The 18476-nt window shown below is 33.5% G+C and overlaps 1 protein-coding gene across 6 annotated transcripts in view; it reads left to right on the forward strand.

Annotated features, from left to right (window-relative positions):
• Positions 1-18476, forward strand: part of NIPBL (NIPBL cohesin loading factor) — a 182737-nt gene that overhangs the window by 162771 nt on the left and 1490 nt on the right. For 5 of the 6 annotated variants that reach the window (XM_053914377.2, XM_053914375.2, XM_053914391.2 and 2 more), the window contains 12 exons: positions 1873-2013; positions 2131-2224; positions 2649-2803; positions 3311-3401; positions 5742-5915; positions 6328-6518; positions 8425-8532; positions 9010-9210; positions 12163-12309; positions 14068-14342; positions 15684-15858; positions 17929-18117. In XM_053914377.2, coding sequence (XP_053770352.1) covers positions 1873-2013; positions 2131-2224; positions 2649-2803; positions 3311-3401; positions 5742-5915; positions 6328-6518; positions 8425-8532; positions 9010-9210; positions 12163-12309; positions 14068-14342; positions 15684-15858; positions 17929-18117 — 1941 coding nt within the window. Of the gene's footprint in view, positions 1-1872; positions 2014-2130; positions 2225-2648; positions 2804-3310; positions 3402-5741; positions 5916-6327; positions 6519-8424; positions 8533-9009; positions 9211-12162; positions 12310-14067; positions 14343-15683; positions 15859-17928; positions 18159-18476 lie in introns of all 6 variants that reach the window. The other variant, XM_053914389.2, reaches the window with a different exon arrangement.

Here is an 18476-nt window from a genome sequence, read left to right on the forward strand (position 1 = left end):
ACCAGTACATGACAATCTGTGTCATTTTTGTCCTTTTTGCCAGTCTAACAGGTATAAGGATACAGTTTATTGTTGCTTCACTTTCCCTTCCCTGATTTCCAAGAAGGTTGAGAATTATTTTTATGGTATTAACCAATTGGACTTGATTTTTTGTGATTTAACTGTTCATATCATTTGCTCATTTTACCTTTGAATTGTGGGCCTTATTAAAAAATCTTCGGCCCTGGCTGGCGTGGCTCAGAGTGGATTGAGCGCCAACCTGCGAACCAAAAGGTCTCTGGTTCAATTCTCAGGCAGGGCACATGCTGAGGTTGCCGACCAGGTCTCCAGAAGGGAGTGCTCAAGTGACAAACACACATTGATGTTTCTCTCCTTCTCTTTCTCCCTACCTTCCCCTCTGTCTAAAAAAATAAATAAAATGTTTAAAAAAAAAACCAACAGGCTGCTGTGAAAAGGAAACATTCTCAGCATTAAAAAAAATGCTCTTCGATCTAAATGTTTTAAATACTGAACCATCTTATGCTATATTCATTTTAGATATTTCTTCTTAGTATTATGTTCTCCTGTTCTTTTCCTTTATGATTTCTATCTCTCTTTAAATTTTTCTCCTAGAGTTTAATATACTTCTCTTAGTTGATTTTCCAGGCCACTAATGTTGTAAGTAGTTTCAAAAAATGTTACTATATTGTTTTGAAAGTAAAGTTTTAGCAGTGATTCTCAAATGAATTTATCTTATTTGACAAAAACCTTTTCCGTCCCTAAACCCACTTTAACTCATTCCCTATTGATTAAAGGGGATAGGAGTATGAGATGACAGGGGACAGCAGGACTTTTGTGTTATTTAGAAGTATTCATCTTACCTATTTTTAAAAACTTAATCCTGTGGGTATACTGAAAGCAAGGACAAATGTAAGGTGGGAAAGTTTTTAACCAGTGAGGTAATAAGCTCAAAGAGTCCAATATATGTATCAATAGGCTGTGGCTATATTTATTGATAGATAAAAATGTATTTGAAAGCCTTACTCCATACCAAAAATAATAAATAAAAAATAAAACAAGCGACTTTGGCTGACTTAGGGTAGGGCAATTGGGTGACTAGAGGACAGCGTTGGGGGATTTTTTATTGTAAATCCTATAATACCTTTATATATTTTAAAAACGCTTTACCTATTTTTTAAAAAATGGGTTAGTTTTTTAATCAAAGCTTTAAAGCTTTTAAAAAATTATTTTAATACAGCATTTTAAATTTTAAAATAAAGAAGTCTGTACCTGTTTTGGGAGACTACATCCTCATCTATCATAAAAAGGGTTGACACACAGCTTCTCAGCTTACTGACATTTAGGGCCGGATCACTCTTTGCTGTCAAGAACTGTTTTGAGCATTATAGGATGTTAGGCAAGGTGCCCTATTCATACCCTTTCCTACACCCTTTTTGCGACAACAAAAAATGTCTCCGGTTATTGCCAAATATCCCATGGGGGACAAACTCTCACCCCCAATTGAGGACTAGTAGGTTAACATACCCCAGTTTGAAAAATACTAATCTTAAAAACTGTACCTGTCTTGGTAAAATTCTCTGTTAATATTTAAATACCTTTGTTCAGAATTGACTTATATTGCATTTTGGGGGGAAAAACAATAACTGTAACATTGTAGTTAAGTGACCAAAGGTCACATGGTATGTTAGTGGCATAGCTAAAATCCAGGTTCCTGACACTGAGGCTTTTTCCTCCATACCTTAAAGCTCTTATCTAATGATTTTTTTAACTGGAATTTTACATATCAAATACTTTAACCCCCAAATACACACAACAGTATATCATTTCTGTTTAGATTTTGATATTCATAAAGCACTAATTTTATCCTTGTAGACTCAAAATGATTTCATGGTTATCTGCAATGTTGCAAAAATCCTAGAGCTGGTGGTACCACTGATGGAACATCCAAGTGAAACTTTCCTTGCCACTATTGAAGAAGATCTAATGAAGTTGATCATCAAATATGGCATGACTGTAAGCATCTCTGTATTGATTATATTGAGTTACATAATTCACAAATGATAACTTAATCATATATTTTGATTTGTCTTTAATTTTTGTCTTAACAGTAACCTTTTCTGTATCTTTTAGGTAGTACAACATTGTGTGAGCTGTCTTGGGGCAGTTGTAAATAAAGTAACACAAAATTTTAAATTTGTATGGGCCTGTTTCAACAGATACTATGGTAAGTTCAATGCCTGGGCTTTAAAATTATTCTGCTAGATTCTGCAGTGTGTCCAACTCCTTTTTAGTTCACCTAATAAAGGGTAGCATCTAGGGAATTATAAGAGGTGTGATTGTCCTCTATAGTCCACTCTCAGAAGTATTTTCTAGTATCTTCTGTAATCTCTTAATAACACGATGTAATTACTTCAGAAATGTATCTTCTCATAGTAAATGTTGGTAAGTTTTCTGCCCACTATGTAAAATAAAATTTAAATTTTTTTTACATTAACTTTTTAGGCTCTAAGGGAGTGTCCTCGTAATTCTAAACATATTTAATACTTAGAGCCATTAGTAAAATTAAACTGTAATTTACTAGCAATAATTATTTGAACATAATAATTCAAGGATTAAGTGCTTATTATAAATAAATATTGCTTTATCAGGTGCCATTTCAAAATTAAAAAGTCAGCACCAAGAAGATCCAAATAACACCTCACTTCTAACAAACAAACCAGCACTTCTTAGATCGCTTTTCACTGTTGGAGCACTATGTCGGCATTTTGATTTTGATCTGGAAGATTTTAAGGGTAACAGTAAGGTAAAGATCTCAATTTTAATTACTTAGTATGTTGTAATAAAGTAGAACTGTATGACCCTGTGAACAGAAAATGATTGTAATGATCCAGGATGAAGGCAGTATTGATGTGGTTTGATGAACATTCAGACAGTGCTACTCAAAATATAGTTGTCAGACTCGCTTCTAATCTTTGAATTGTTTATTATTGGTCTGTAAGAATGTAAGCAAGCACAACTTCTATCAGCTTTATAATAGTAGGTGCACTGTTTAAGTCAGCGGCTGAGTATATTTTTAAATTTCTTAATGAAGGAGCAGTACGTTACTTACATTCTGGTACAAGCTTCTTTGTCACAGACCTTTATTTTGAATGCCACTATTCTAAAATTTGTCCTTTTATAAACTTATTGGTGACTCATTCTTCAGAAAAGTTTGTATGTGGAAGTTCTCATGGTTTGCTTTAGGGTTTTTTTCCCTTTATATTTGAAAACTGATCTAAGTTACCTTTCTTTGTAAATATTTTCCTCTTAGGTTAACATAAAGGATAAAGTACTTGAACTATTGATGTATTTTACAAAACATTCAGATGAAGAAGTACAAACAAAAGCCATCATTGGTCTAGGTAAGTTAAGTCTAAATTTCATTATAGTTTTAGTTGTTTGAGCGGTTGAGCACATTTTAAAACATTGTGAGTCTAAGCAGTTGATTTATTTAAGTATGTTTCTAATCGCAGTAGGCTCTGGTATATAGAATATAGGGGATTAAAACACCTGGATTCCATTTCTGGCTCTGCTGATAACTTCCTGGGTGGCCTTGAGCAAGTCATATAACTCCCTCTGTTGATCAGTTTCTTCATTAACAAAATAAAGATGACAATAATGTCTCCTTCCTCTACTTTATAGGATTTCATAAGAATATTCATTATAGCACTTTGATAAAGAAAGATGATTTAGAAGAATTTTGGCTTGTTGCATATTCTTTAAGTTAATTGTTTTTCTTTGGAAAGCTTTGTCATTATATGTGCCTGCCATTTCTAGTTAAGAGAGTGGGCAGTCTACACAAACTTCTATTCATATAGAAGCATGTGGTAACTAACCCAGAAGAAACAATTTGGATGTGAGTCTGTCCCGCTTTATTTTTCCAAGAACATTGATTTAGTAAATGTGTGCCCTTGAAGAAGGTTAGGGTTTATGGCGTATCTGAAAAGGTAATGGAGTATAGAAGAAATATGAAAAGGATAGTATTAAAGTACCTGAATGGAATGCATTTTAAAACAATATAAGAAGAGTACTCTGTCCAGGTTTTTGTTTTTTATTGTTTGTTTTGTTTTGTGCAAACACATATAAAGATACTCAGTAAAGTTGATAACTTACTTTGATACTTTATTTTGGTAGCATTCACAAGGTTTATAATTTAATATGCACAATCATTTATATTAGTCTTTTGAACTAAAATGAGTAATAAAAGTTTCTAAGTTACTCATCTCATTGAATATTTACTGATTTCTTTAAATAAATTTAAATTTTGTTATTGCCTTCCTCCTTTTCTTTCAGAAAATTACATATAGCAAATATAGTAAAAATTCAGATATCACTTACTAGTAAGTTATATTGATGCAGTATTACCTTCATGCCAAATATGGACCTCTTAATATTTGGTGTGGACATAAGCTACCTAAAGTAATAAAACTAATAGTGTTACATCTAATTCAAAGAATAAATACAGTTGACCCTTGAACAGCATGGAGGTTAGGGGCATCTGCCCCCCGCACAGTTAAAAAGCTACATATAACTTGACTCCCCATGGGGGATTGATTGCACGACTCCTCACAGATACCCAAATCCATGGATGCCCAAGTCCCTTATATGAAATGGCATGCCATAGAACAATGCATACAGTCAGCCCTCCGCAGCCACAGATTCCCAACCGCTGGTCAAAATACTGTTGGTTGAATTCAAGGATATGAAACCCAGGAATACAGAGGGCCCACTGTATATTTATTGGGCGGGGGGGGGGGGGGGGTAGTGGAATGCATGTATAAGTGGACCCAAGTAGTTTAAACCCATGTTATTCAAGGGTCAGCTCTATATAAATTTTAACTTAAAGAATCAGTACTATCTGCAAAATAGTGCCTCTAGACCAGTTAGTGAAAGACATCTTGCCTGGGCCATAGTTATCCTGTGTGACCTTGGGCTAGTTATTTGATCACTCTATGCTTTGAGTTTAGTGTTATTTGGCATCAGTAATACTTGGTATCATCAAGGATCTTCATTTTATCTTACATAAATAAGCATTTTATACAAATAAACATAATAGTATTTTGCTACTTATTAACTTGTTATAGAATTCAGCTTTATGGCTTTATTATAATGCCATATGAGAAATAAGTGGAAGATATTTTTCGCTTTGGTTTATTTTAGAATTATTCTGTTTCATCAAATGGATATATTTCAATATATTTTTTAATAATGGCAATATAGTACCTTCTGCTAGAGATCTAAAAAATGTTTGCAGACATTACCTCTTAAATCCTGAAAAACATCCCTTTGAGGTAGGTGGGTGGTAAATATTATTGTCCCCATTTTACAGATGGAGAATTGAGGCACAGAGAGATTATGTGACTCACCCAAGGTCACACTACAAGTCAGTGGTGGAGCCAGGAATAGAATCCAAGACTCCTGTCTCCTAATCCACTCCCCTAGCCACTAGGCCCTGCTCCCTCCTCAAGGTTTCCTCTTGTGTGAAATTCTCCTTTGAAATGCAATTTCTTGTTTTTAATTCATGGGGAAAGAAGTACCTGCTCTAATACTTCTCTAGGTAAGGCCACTAGCATATTCTTCCAGTCATTTTAAGTTTTAATTTTTGAAATAAGGAGTTCTTTATGTAATTTATCAACATTTTCATTAAATGCTATATTTAACTTTAATATGAATATATCAAGAGGTTTTTTTCTCTCCTTTAGGATTTGCCTTTATTCAGCATCCAAGTCTAATGTTTGAGCAAGAGGTGAAAAATCTATATAATAATATCTTATCTGATAAGAACTGCTCAGTAAATTTGAAAATACAGGTGTTAAAAAACCTTCAGACCTACCTACAAGAAGAGGATACACGTATGCAGCAGGCAGATAGAGACTGTAAGTAAAATATTTTTTAATGTCACAGTGTTGCTACACTTAGAATATGTCCACTCATTTTCAATTCAGATATCTAAATTTTGTTGTCTGTTAGATGAAGGAATTCAGTTCAGAAGGAGTCTTTATATCCATAGCTAGGCTTTAAGGGTATTCATAAATTCCCTAAAATAGTTTTTAAAATTTAATGTATGTATATGCATTACATTTTGAGTGAGGAGCGGGATTTAGTTCTCATTAGGTTTACAAAGGGACGCCTGACAGAGACGAACCCCCCCCCCCCCCAAAAAAAAAGAAAAAAAAATTAAGAGCCTTTGAGCCAGAGCACTAACTATAACATTTGTACTTTTGGTTGTGGTACGATTTGGTATATGTAAGTTTAATGTACATGTTCTTAACATGTTTACTTTTATAGGGAAGAAAGTTGCAAAACAGGAAGATTTAAAAGAAATGGGTGATGTTTCCTCAGGGATGAGTAGTTCCATCATGCAGCTTTACCTCAAACAGGTGCTTGAGGCGTTTTTTCACACCCAGTCAAGTGTACGCCACTTTGCCCTAAATGTCATTGCATTGACTCTAAACCAGGGTCTTATTCATCCAGTTCAGGTGAGTATGTTTTAGTAAGCAGAACTTACCAAAAGAACCAGATTTGTTGTCATTTGATGACATTGTGATTAGAGAATAAGTAGTTCTTTATTCTTCTTATTTTTTTTCCTTTTTGGTCCTAAATTCTTGAGTTCAAGTTTTAGTCCTTATAGGTTGTCATTACTGCAAAGTACCCAAATATTTATAATGTCTCTATTAAACAAACTTCCCATTTATATTGGCAGAATATATACTCGGAATGATTTTCTGTGTAGGGATGATAGATTTGTTTTAATATATTAACTCTTATCCCAAAGAACCAACAACATGTAACATCAGGAGAGTTAACTGTGGTAACAGTATAAAGTAATTCTTAAACAGGGTGGATTTTAATCTACAGAAAATAAAGTTATGTTATCTGAGCTCAATTCCTTCATCTTGTAAGTTAGAGGTAATATCATATGCCCACACCTCAAAGCATTGATATGAGGACTAAATGATATAATGAAGACATATTAGTATTACTAAGGATTGACTATTACTGCTGACACATAGTGTATATCCAGTAGGTTCAGGAGCGTGCCATAGGCTACAAAAGTGAAATTACTAGATAACCAAAGCCTGTTACCCTTCAAGATTTTTATTTTGGCTGTTTTTTGTGGAACTTTTAAAAAAATATGTTATGTGTAAATATGATATTTTCTTCCTTGTGTCCTGAAACAAAGCACAGTAATGAAGCATGCTAAATGATGTTTAGGCTGTTTTGCATGACTCAGGGTTATCATCATCAAGATTACCTAATAAAATGTAGTGGTATGTTTCAGACTCGAATTTTTGAGGTACTTACAACTTTACTGATATTCCGAATGGCCTCAGGTGGTTGGTGCTTTTTATTATTATATCTGCTTTTAAAAAATTTTTCTTTTAAAGTTCACACTTATAAAAAAAAATGTAGGAGTGGTGCAATGAACTCCTTTATGCTCGTCACCCATTTGCCATTTGTTAGATTTTTGTCACATTTGCTTTATCTCTTGCTCTTCATACATACAATTTTTTCTGAATGATTTGATGGTAAGTTTCAAATATCACTATTCTCTACCTCTAAATACCTTAATATATATTTTCTAAGAATAAGGACATTCTCTTATAAAGCCATAATGCAATAATCAAATTCAGGAAATTTAACATTGATACATTATTATCTTATGTGTAGTTTTGTTTTCAGATTAGGCCAGTTTACCCAATAGTCTTCAGTAGCCTTTTTTTCCTCATTGAGTTGGAATTTAATTCATGATCACCCATTTGAGTTAGTGTCATGTTTACTTTTTTAATGGGTTTTTTTATTTGTGTATTGTTGTTTTTCTTCCTCACTGCTATCTGATTCATATTCACCAAACTTAGTAGTGGTGTTTCTTGACTTTAGAAGTACAATAAACTGGCTGTTACCAAAATACTAGCTATCTAGTCATTGAAGCTATATCTAAAATCAGCTTTGTAGGAAAAATTTATATTTTCTTAGCTTTGAGTATGGAAGACAAACTACTTTTTGCCCTATTTTATCTTTACATAGATAATTGAATCAAGCTTGAAAAATTATTGGATAGCACATTTGTAGTATATATCACAGTCTTAAATGGATATTCTTAGTGTTGAGGCCCTTTATGTTTAAAGCACCCTAAAGTCACACTGAAGTTATTTAAATCTCACCACATCAGTATTTTTGCTTATGCACCAGTGCTTTTTTGCTTTAAGCTAAATTTTAGGAAGATTAATCATTTGTAAAAGAACACTAAAGCATGGCATTTAAAGGCCTATAAAACTAAATATATATATATCCCAGATACACAGCAAGTTTTGACATATGTAAAGATACACATAGAGGTTTTACTACTGTGATCTCTTATAAATCCTGTGTTTTTATTTCCAGTGTGTACCATATTTAATTGCTATGGGCACAGACCCAGAACCAGCTATGCGGAACAAGGCTGATCAGCAGCTTGTGGAAATAGACAAAAAATATGCTGGATTTATTCATGTATGTATATTTAAATTGTATAACCTAAATTTAAACATCTTTCTTTAATATAAAACATTTATTTGGTAACTGTCCTGCCCACATTCCTATTAGAATAAAATATTTTGCTTATTAGTACCTACTTAAACATGCAACTAAGTTTGTCCCCCAGGGTATTTATTCTTGTTTAAAATTAACTCTTAAGATTGAGCTAGAGGTGATGGATAGTCCAGCACGTACAATGGCATGCATGGGTTCTAGTCCCTACTGTTTGACCTTGGGAGTAGTAGCTCTTTTGGGTCTCGATTTTTTTCTTCTGTAAAATGAGGAGATTTTAATAGATGATTTCTAATGTCCCTCCAGCACTTGCATTCTGTGATCTTGTTATTTATATAAGAAAATCAAATAATGAGTTAGCCTCAGACTATAATGCTCAAAGTACATTTTTAATCTGACTTTTAATTTCCATGACAAAAATGAGGCTTTTATTGATTTCAGATGAAAGCAGTGGCTGGTATGAAGATGTCTTACCAGGTACAGCAGGCAATCAACACATGCCTAAAAGATCCCGTAAGGGGTTTCAGACAAGATGAGTCCTCTAGTGCTTTGTGTTCACACCTTTACTCCATGATCCGTGGAAACCGCCAGCACAGACGAGCCTTTCTAATTTCTTTACTCAACCTCTTTGATGACACAGCAGTAAGCACAAAAACTTATTATTTTAAGGAAATAAATGTTTTACAGATTTTATGCCTAAAGTAGTCACAAGTTTTTTAATACTGCAGTTTTAGTAAATAATAGTGACTATATATTAAATGTGTTTCTTTGAGTCTTCTTTGTTAATAATATAGTCACAATCGAGCAGGAAATTTTACATGGGAGTAAATACAATGAGGGGTAAAGTATAATTGTGTCTTCATACTGAGTATCCTATAAAATTTGATAACAGTTCCTTTAAGCATTCCTTTAAGTAAACTGTGTATCACTAACCTATCACTGTGAGGGATAGATTAGATAGATAGATGATAGGAAGAAAGAAAAGGTGAAATTTTACTTGTTTCTGTCAGACTCAGATATTGTTAGAATAACTCTTCTAGGAATTTGGCTGCTGACATTCCTTTCTTGTTCAACTTTACTTCCTTAATGAAGAACCCATGTTTATGTAATTGCCTTTTGATCCTTTGGGCTATTGCACAAGGGGCGTTGTCTGGCAAAAAAAAAAAACAACAGGACATCCTTAACTTTAAGCTTACCTCTTAATTTATTCATTCATTATACTCAAATATTTATTCAGCACCTGCTATATGGTAGCCATTGTACTAAGAGATGAACTTAAAATAGTAAATAAGACAAGTGTGATGTGTGCCAGCTTAGAAAATATATTATAAACATCTATTTCAGAAATAATTGGTATAATTTAATCACCACCACCACCATTATATCATCAGCATTAAGCTTTCATTTTGTGTGAGATATTGTACTAGACGTCCAAAATGGTATGATAATGGTGCTCTTGACCTTAATGGGTCTTACCTCCAGTTGGGGAGAGAGACACAAAATAAAGGAAATAAATAATAGTTAAGGTTAGCATATCCTGAGTGCCAGGTGGTTTGAATAAGTGACACTGCTATAGTTTTTTCTCTCTCCTGAGCTGCATTCCTGTGTGGTTTTGTTGCTTGCTGCGTGTCATGGGTTCGTGTTCTGTCACCTCGGCATGTAAAATGCTAAATCCAGCTCTCATCATGAAGTGCTTTTTTCTTCCTCCAACGAAGGATGTCAGAGGAAAGGCAAATTACGGAGGTCTTAGGGAGATTAGGTGAGATGGGTCTACTATTTGAGGCAAGGATAAAAACATGAATAAAGGTACAAGGATAAGAGTATGTGGGAAATAATGAACAAGTTGTTATTTAGAGCACACAGGTCATAATGAGGCATGTTTATGGGAGCTCTTATAGATAGTGGAATTGCCAAAGAGCATTTTAACATTGTGTTCACATTGCAGGTAATACTAATTAATCTATTGTGACAGTAGAAAAGGATAAAAGAAATTTTGTGAGGAACACAAATGTTTTAGCATTGGGTTCACATTGGAGGTAATGAATTAATATATTGTGATGACAATAGTAAAGAAAGTAATGGACAGTAGAAAGGAAAGAAATGTGGGGGAGGAATAAATAAAACTGAGAAGAATAGACGAAGTCTAACTGGATATTTTTGTGCTGAGCACTTGAATAATAGGATTGTTGCTAAAAGCAGTTTGAAAAGGAGTTGGCATAAGAAGGGGATAGAAGAGGAATAGTCAAAGAGCTTAGAAGAGAAAACTGAGGAGTGAAGATTTCAGGAAGGAAGGGTGGGATAATAGTGTTCATGCTAGTAAGTCAAGCAGAATACAAAGTTAAAAAAGAATAGGGTGGGATATTTGTGGTTGGAAATGCTCAGGCTCAGGGAGGCATGAAAGGTGATTTTAATTAAATAATAGTAAGGAGGACCTGGAAGGAACAGCTCTAGATTATTCTTTTAAGAAACTTGTTTTTTGAAAGGAAGGAGCAGTGTTGAATCTTTTTTATGGTCAAAGTTGAAGAATGTTCACAGTGTTTTTTTAAAGGTTTATTCAGAGTAAGTCTGATAATTTTCAGTTTTTGGAGGGGGAAAAATATATGTATGTAATGAATATATACGTATAAAAATTACAGTGTTAAAACCAATACATGATATAGGGTTCTATACATCTCCCTAACTTTAACTTTTAAGTATTATACATATTTAAAAATAAAAAATAAAGTGAGAGTCTCATGAATATAATACCAAGTTTATTCCATCTGTCCTGTGGGATTATTGTTGTGCTGCTGCTGCTGTTGGGTTTTCTGTAGGAGGGAATGGTTTTTTTATTGCTATTTTTTTCTTTTTTTAAAGGTATAAATGTTTTAAAGGAGTTTAAGTGTTAATAATATATCTTTCAGTTTATATTCTGTATGATCATGAAATGCTAAAAGTCTCTGTTGCTTCTTTTTAAAACAAACTAGTAATAACCATATTTTTTTCTTTAAATTTTGCCTACCTGAGAGTTTTTATAGTGTGAAACTGGTAGCACTGTCAAAAGGACTCTGATATTCTAAATTAAGTATACATAGGGAACTGACAGATGTTTTGTGAGTACATGAATTTTGTGGGTTTTTTAACCTGCATATTAGTACTATAATTACCACTTATTTTTGAGGGAAGAATAGTAACTATGTGTAACTGATCTACATGTGGGTTAAACTCTTAGAAACACAATGACAAATAATTATGAATTTGTGTGTATATTTTCTGATGTGATATGGATTCATCATGAAGATTCCATATACTCTATAAGAATATAAAGGGAATTCCACTTGGGTGCACTAAAAAATTTCACCTTTTCATTTCTCGAGGTACTATGGTATAAGTCATTATGAAATATCTTAAAATGGGTATGAAATTATTTTATAAAATCCATTTCTGTTCCCCCTCCCTTTTTCTTACCGCCCTCCATCCCTACTCCCCCCCCCTTTCTCTGAACCATTAACTGAGGTGAAAGTGTCCAGTAATATTTTTCCTAAAAAGGCATTTTGGATGGGTTTCTAGATAATCCACTAAATGTGTACCTTTTTTTTTTTTTTTAATTTACAGAAAACAGAAGTAAATATGCTCTTGTATATAGCAGACAATCTAGCCTGTTTTCCATACCAGACACAGGAAGAGCCGTTGTTCATAATGCATCATATAGACATTACACTCTCAGTTTCTGGTAGTAACCTACTGCAGTCATTTAAGGAGGTAAGTTACACACATTACTATTCTTCATGTATCTCTAACTTTCACAGTGCAGACATGCAATTTTCACTGTTTTGTTTCTCATTGTTCTCTTTATTCTATTCACAGGCATATAAAATCTTACTAAATGAAATTACTGAAATCTGGGCAGTGCTTTAATTGGGGAGAGGAAGTGTGTTGCTATTTCGTATCTACTAAGAAACACCTGAAACCATTTTATTTCAGATCATTTGGGTGGAATATGCACACCCACATACACTTACATACATATATATACTTATTTTTCTATTGCTAAGCCACCCTACTTCTTTATTTCTCTCTCTTTTTAAAAAAATTATTTATTTTTAGAGAGAAGGAGAGAAACATCAACGTGCGACAGGTATATCAATAGGTTGCCTCTCGCACACCCCCAGCCAGGGACCTGGCCCGAAACCCAGGCATGTGCCCCAACTGGGAATCAAACTGGTGACATTTCAGTTTGCAGGCCAACACTCAGTCCACTGAGCCACACCAGCCAGGGCTATTTCTCTCTTTGAGCACTGACTTTAAGTGTTTGGTGTCTATTCATATGTTCATTTAAACCCTACTTTAAAGTTACTTGCTATTCTACAAATCTAGTAATACTGTAGATCACAATAGTACGCTTGAAGAGTTCTAGATAGAGATATAGATAGCTTCCTGAGAAAGAAGCACAGGAAATGCATAATGCCATTGATTTCCTTATCCTTGTATACCAGCATCATAATTTAAGTTGGTATATTTTGTGCCCAAAACTTTAGTGAGTTCATTATAAACCTTATGTCTTTCCTTCATGGTTTTTTAGGAGGAAATATAATCGGTTTAATTATAAAAGCACCTGGTATAGCACTGGGCACATAGTTGGCACCCAGTGAATTTTTTATAAGTTAATTGGAATATTTTCATGTACCTCACAATACAAGTAGATCTCATTTTACACAATCACGTTGCTCAGAACTTAGCCTGATCAAACTAGTAAATGAGGAATATATAGGGTTAGAACTACATGTAGAGATTTAGGCCCCACTATAGAGCTGCTGAAACAGTATACTTTTTAAACAAAATTCTTAGGTGTTTAATATACACATTGAAGTTTGGGAAGTTAATAATTTCCCAGGAACTTTAGCCATTGTATTATTGTATTTTACTTCACTTACTATTGTGCATATACTTGTATATGTTTCTCCTGTTATTTAACAGTTGCATGTAATTTAGTCTTTTTCCCCTCTTAAACTCAGCTGACTTTGCTTCTTTTTCATAGATAACAGTTTCATAAAGTACGAAGAAACAGAATAAGTATTTAAGAAAAATTACCTATTGCTGAAAAGTTTTTGAAAGGGAAACATTAATAAAAGCTGGTGATGTTCAAGCCTATTGTAGTCACCCAGTTAAATTATAATTACTGCTTTTCCTCTATATTGGCTTACCTATATACCAAATTAATACTTGTATAGTTAATTTATTTCATTACTTTTCTATAAGAAAATTGTTCTCCTTTCAATGATATTGCAGAAGGGGTTGGGGGTGGTTGTGAAGAGGAGATTATATATGAATTTATTTAGTCTTGGAACCTAGTATTTCCCCCAAGGGTTAGACCTCCAGTCATTTATGGAAAGGCAAAAGGTTTCATTACATAAAATATTGACATGAGGATGCTTTTGGAGGCTGTTATGAATGGAGCATATGTCATTAGTGGCATTTTGTTTATTGTTTTTTAAACAGAATAATTTTCCTTTTTTGCAGTCTATGGTAAAAGACAAAAGGAAAGAGAGGAAATCATCACCTAGCAAGGAAAATGAGTCAAGCGAGAGTGAAGAAGAAGTTTCCAGGCCTCGGAAGTCACGGAAACGTGTAGATTCAGATTCAGACTCAGATTCAGAAGATGATATAAATTCAGTGATGAAATGTTTGCCAGAAAATTCAGCTCCCTTAATTGAGTTTGCAAATGTCTCCCAGGGTATTTTATTGCTTCTAATGTTAAAACAACATTTGAAGAATCTCTGTGGATTTTCTGATAGGTAAGGTTATATAAGCAGGGAGAGAATAAATTTTGTTCAAATAATGAAGAAGTATGAAACCCTGTTTTGATTGAATGCTTACTTTAATATTAAAAATACTCATTTTTAAAAAGGAGTTTGTTTCTTTTTATTGCTATGTAATATTTTGTTTTATAATACTGAGTTGGCCAAAAAGTTTGTTGGATTTTTCCATAAGATGGCTCTGGTAGCGCTTAGTTTAACTTCATTTGAAATAATTTTGTTACATTGTATTGTGACAGTTGTTATATTAGCATGCATTTAAAAAACATCAAAATTGATGAATTTTTGTGTAGTCATTTTAATATTGAAGTTTTAATATTGAAGATGGAATAAAATAAGCAACATTTTTGGCATATTATGTTTTATTTCAAGAAAGGTGAAAACTCAACTGAAAAGCAAAAAAAAATGTGTACAGTGTGTGGAGAAGGTGCTGTGACTGATTGAATGTGTTAAAAGTTGTTGGCAAAGTTTTGTGCTGTAGATTTCTCGCTGGACGATGTCCTACGGTCGGGTAGACCCGTTGAAGTTGATAGCAATCAAATTGAGACATTGAGAACAATCAGTGTTCTGCCATGTGGGAGAGAGCTGACATACACAAAATATCCAAATAAATAAAGTTATTAGTGAAAATGATAAATGTGTCGTTTGTGGGAAAAAAAACTACATGAACTTTTTGGCCAACCCAATAGAGTGTGTTTCATCTAAAGGGCTCAAGTATTATTCAGATGGTCATAAGCTTGTTGCCACAGAAGAGAGTGGACACAGTGTGGCCCACAGCTTCCGCTTTTTCAAGAAAAGCTATATAACCCAATTTTTATGAGAAATATTTTTATGTTAAATGTTGGCAAAGTAATTTAACAATAAGGTCTTAGAGCAGTGCTAAGGAATTGAAAGATTTTTAAGTGGAGTTGTTAATATGAAACAGGCTCGTAAATCATTCTGGCTGCTGTATAGAGAATAAAGAGTTGGAGGGGGTGGGCAAAAAGGGAGAAGGGGGAAACTAGTTAGGTGGTACTGAGTAATTATACTAAAATTATCTTATAATCACAATCATATTAAAAAGTAGGTATGAGAAACTAATTTAAATGATGCCTCTATTCAAGGTAAATACTGAGGGAAATGAGAACATTATTCTTTTTAATCTTTACCCTTATATCTTTACTTTTGTTTTTTAAATTATATTTATTTTTTGTACAAGTTCACTGGTTAAAATTTATATGACAAAAAGTTTAATTATTAGTAAATAAATTTTAACTAGAAGCAGTTTAAATGTAAAAGCCTGAAAATATTTTAGTTAATGGTTTTGTTTTCCCAAAACAGTAAAATTCAGAAATACTCTCCATCTGAATCTGCAAAAGTGTATGATAAAGCGATAAACCGAAAAACAGGAGTTCATTTTCATCCCAAACAAACACTGGACTTCCTGCGGAGTGATATGGCTAATTCCAAAATCACTGAAGATGTGAAAAGGAGTATAGTAAAACAGTATCTAGACGTGAGTAGTAAAACCAAAATATATTTTCTTCTAATCATGGCCTTTTTATACAACATTTTGGGAGGGAGTTAGCTATCCTTCTTGACCTGGAGGGTAAGCTTCATAAACTATCAAGATTATATTTTCTTTTTTGGTCTGGTTTTAAGGAGTTATTTTACCTTGCTTTCCCATTTCATCCAATTATTGCATCCTAATTATTTTTTCTTAAAAACTTACCAAGATTATTTTTTCTTTTTTGGTCTGCTTTTAAGGAGTTATTTTAAGCTTGCTTTCCCTTTTCACCCATCTAATTATTGCACCCTAATTATTTTTTCTTAAAAAATGCCAGCTCACCACTAATTTAGCCTAAATGAAAGTTTTTAGGCAAGTTTTAGGAAAAAGCCATGCCCATTTATATATATTTTTAAATTCAGTGGATTACTGTATGGTGTAATGTTCATAAAAAGAAAAACCATGAAAAGTCATCCTCCTCCTCCTCTCTCTAGCCATTCTGTTCTCCTCTCTGGCAACCAATATCACTGTTTTTTCCTGTGTAGTTACAAAAGTCTGAGTGTGTGTGTGTTTTTGTATTTCTCTCTTTTTTAAAAAAAAATATATTTATTGATTATGCTGTATTTCTCTTAATGTATACTCACTTAACAAGTGTGTGTGTGTGTGTATAATGTGCTTTTAAAATGTATTTAAGAATAGCCCTGGCTAGTGTGGCTCAGTGGATTGAGCACTGGCCTGCAAACCAAAGGATCGTGGTTCCATTCCTGGTCAGGCCACATGCCTAGGTTGTGGGCCAAGAGACAACCTATCAATGTTTCTCTCATACACTGATGTTTCTCTTCCTCTCTTTCTTCCTCCCTTCTACTCTCTCTAAAAATAAATAAATAAAATCTTTACAATTTATAGAAAAGACAAATTTATAGAGACACAAAAATAAAATAGAGGCCCAGGCTGACTGGTGTGGCTTAGTGGGTTGGGCATCATCCCGCAAACCAAAAGGTCAGGTTCGATTCCCAGTCAGGGCACATGCCTGAGTTGCTGCCCACCATGGTTGGGGGCGTGTGAGAGGCAACCAATCAGTGTTTCTCTCACGTATCGATGTTTCTCTCCCTCTCTTTCTCCCTATTTTCCTCTCTCTATAAAAGTAAATAAATAAAATCTTTTAAAAATAAATTTTAAAAGAGAAAATCAAATAAAGTGTACCAGGACTTATGGGAAGGAGGAGTGGGGAGTTATTGAATGGACACAACACAGAATGAAAAAGTTACTGTTACTGAAAAAATTTTGGAAATGATGGTGTAATAGTTGCACAACATTGTGAATATACTTAATGGCAATGAATTGAACACTATAAAATGATCAAAATGGTAAATTTTCTATTCTGTATATTTCACCACAAAAAAAAGTAAACGTTTAAAAAAAATGTTTTTAGAGACTGTTTTTAAAAATAAAAATAAAGTTTTTATTTTAATCTACTTGAAGTAAGTAGCTGAACATAACTAATAATGACTTTTCTTACCCAGAATGAAACCTACAAATGGTTTTCATGTTATTCATAAACTGCAATTCTTAAACTCTGAAGTTGAAAATTATTTTAGTTCTCATTTAAAATTCTTGAACACTTTTTGTTTACTCTGGTATTATCTTGGCAGAAAACAAAGAGGGTAGAAACTTTTTAAATGTCATTATTTATTAAATACTTGGTTGGTTGGTGGTTTAGAACCAGTATCAGCAACCTCTGACTTATGGGGCAGATTTGGCCTGTCACTTGTTTTTGTAAATAGTTTTGTTGAAACACCCATGCCCATTCATTTGTGTATTCTCTACTTTCACAGTATGATGGCTGAATCATGTAGCTGTGAGAGAGACTATTTAGCCTCCAAAGCCAAAAATATTTACTCTCTGGCTGTTTACAAAAGTGTTTGCTGGCCCCTGACTTGGACAATAGCTAAAGTGTATTTCACCCACACCAAACTAAATTAAGGAAAGAAAATTTAAAAGAAAAGAATGGATTTAGGGATTTAACAGTCTTGTTGAAATATTTACTTAAAATTCTAAATTAATATCTATTCTTTGTAGTTCAAACTTCTTATGGAACATCTGGACCCTGATGAAGAAGAAGAAGAAGGGGAGGTGTCAGCTAGCACAAATGCTCGGAACAAAGCAATTACCTCGCTGCTTGGAGGAGGCAGCCCTAAAAATAATGCAGCAGCAGAGACAGAAGATGATGAAAGTGATGGGGAGGATAGAGGAGGAGGCACTTCAGGGGTGAGGCGGAGGAGGAGTCAACGTATTTCGCAGCGTATTACGTAAAATGATTTTTATGTGCTTATATATGTCAGTCTTTTAAATGTACATCAAGTAATGTAATACTTATGAGAGAAAACATTTTGTAGATAGAGGTTCTCTACTTAACCATTTATACATCCTTTTGTAGAAAGTTTAACATAAAAGACAATAAAAAAAACAAATGAGATTTATTCAGCATAAAGGGGTATTAATTTTTTTTGGATTGTATTAATGTGTGTTATCCTTTTTATTGTTGCTAAGGTTTATGCAGCTTTATGGTTCATATGTATATATAATTTTATATATCAATAAGAGTAAAGACACGGGTACAAATTAAG

Source organism: Desmodus rotundus, chromosome 1, assembly GCF_022682495.2.
Source record: "Desmodus rotundus isolate HL8 chromosome 1, HLdesRot8A.1, whole genome shotgun sequence".
NCBI classification, from domain to species: Eukaryota; Metazoa; Chordata; class Mammalia; order Chiroptera; family Phyllostomidae; genus Desmodus; species Desmodus rotundus.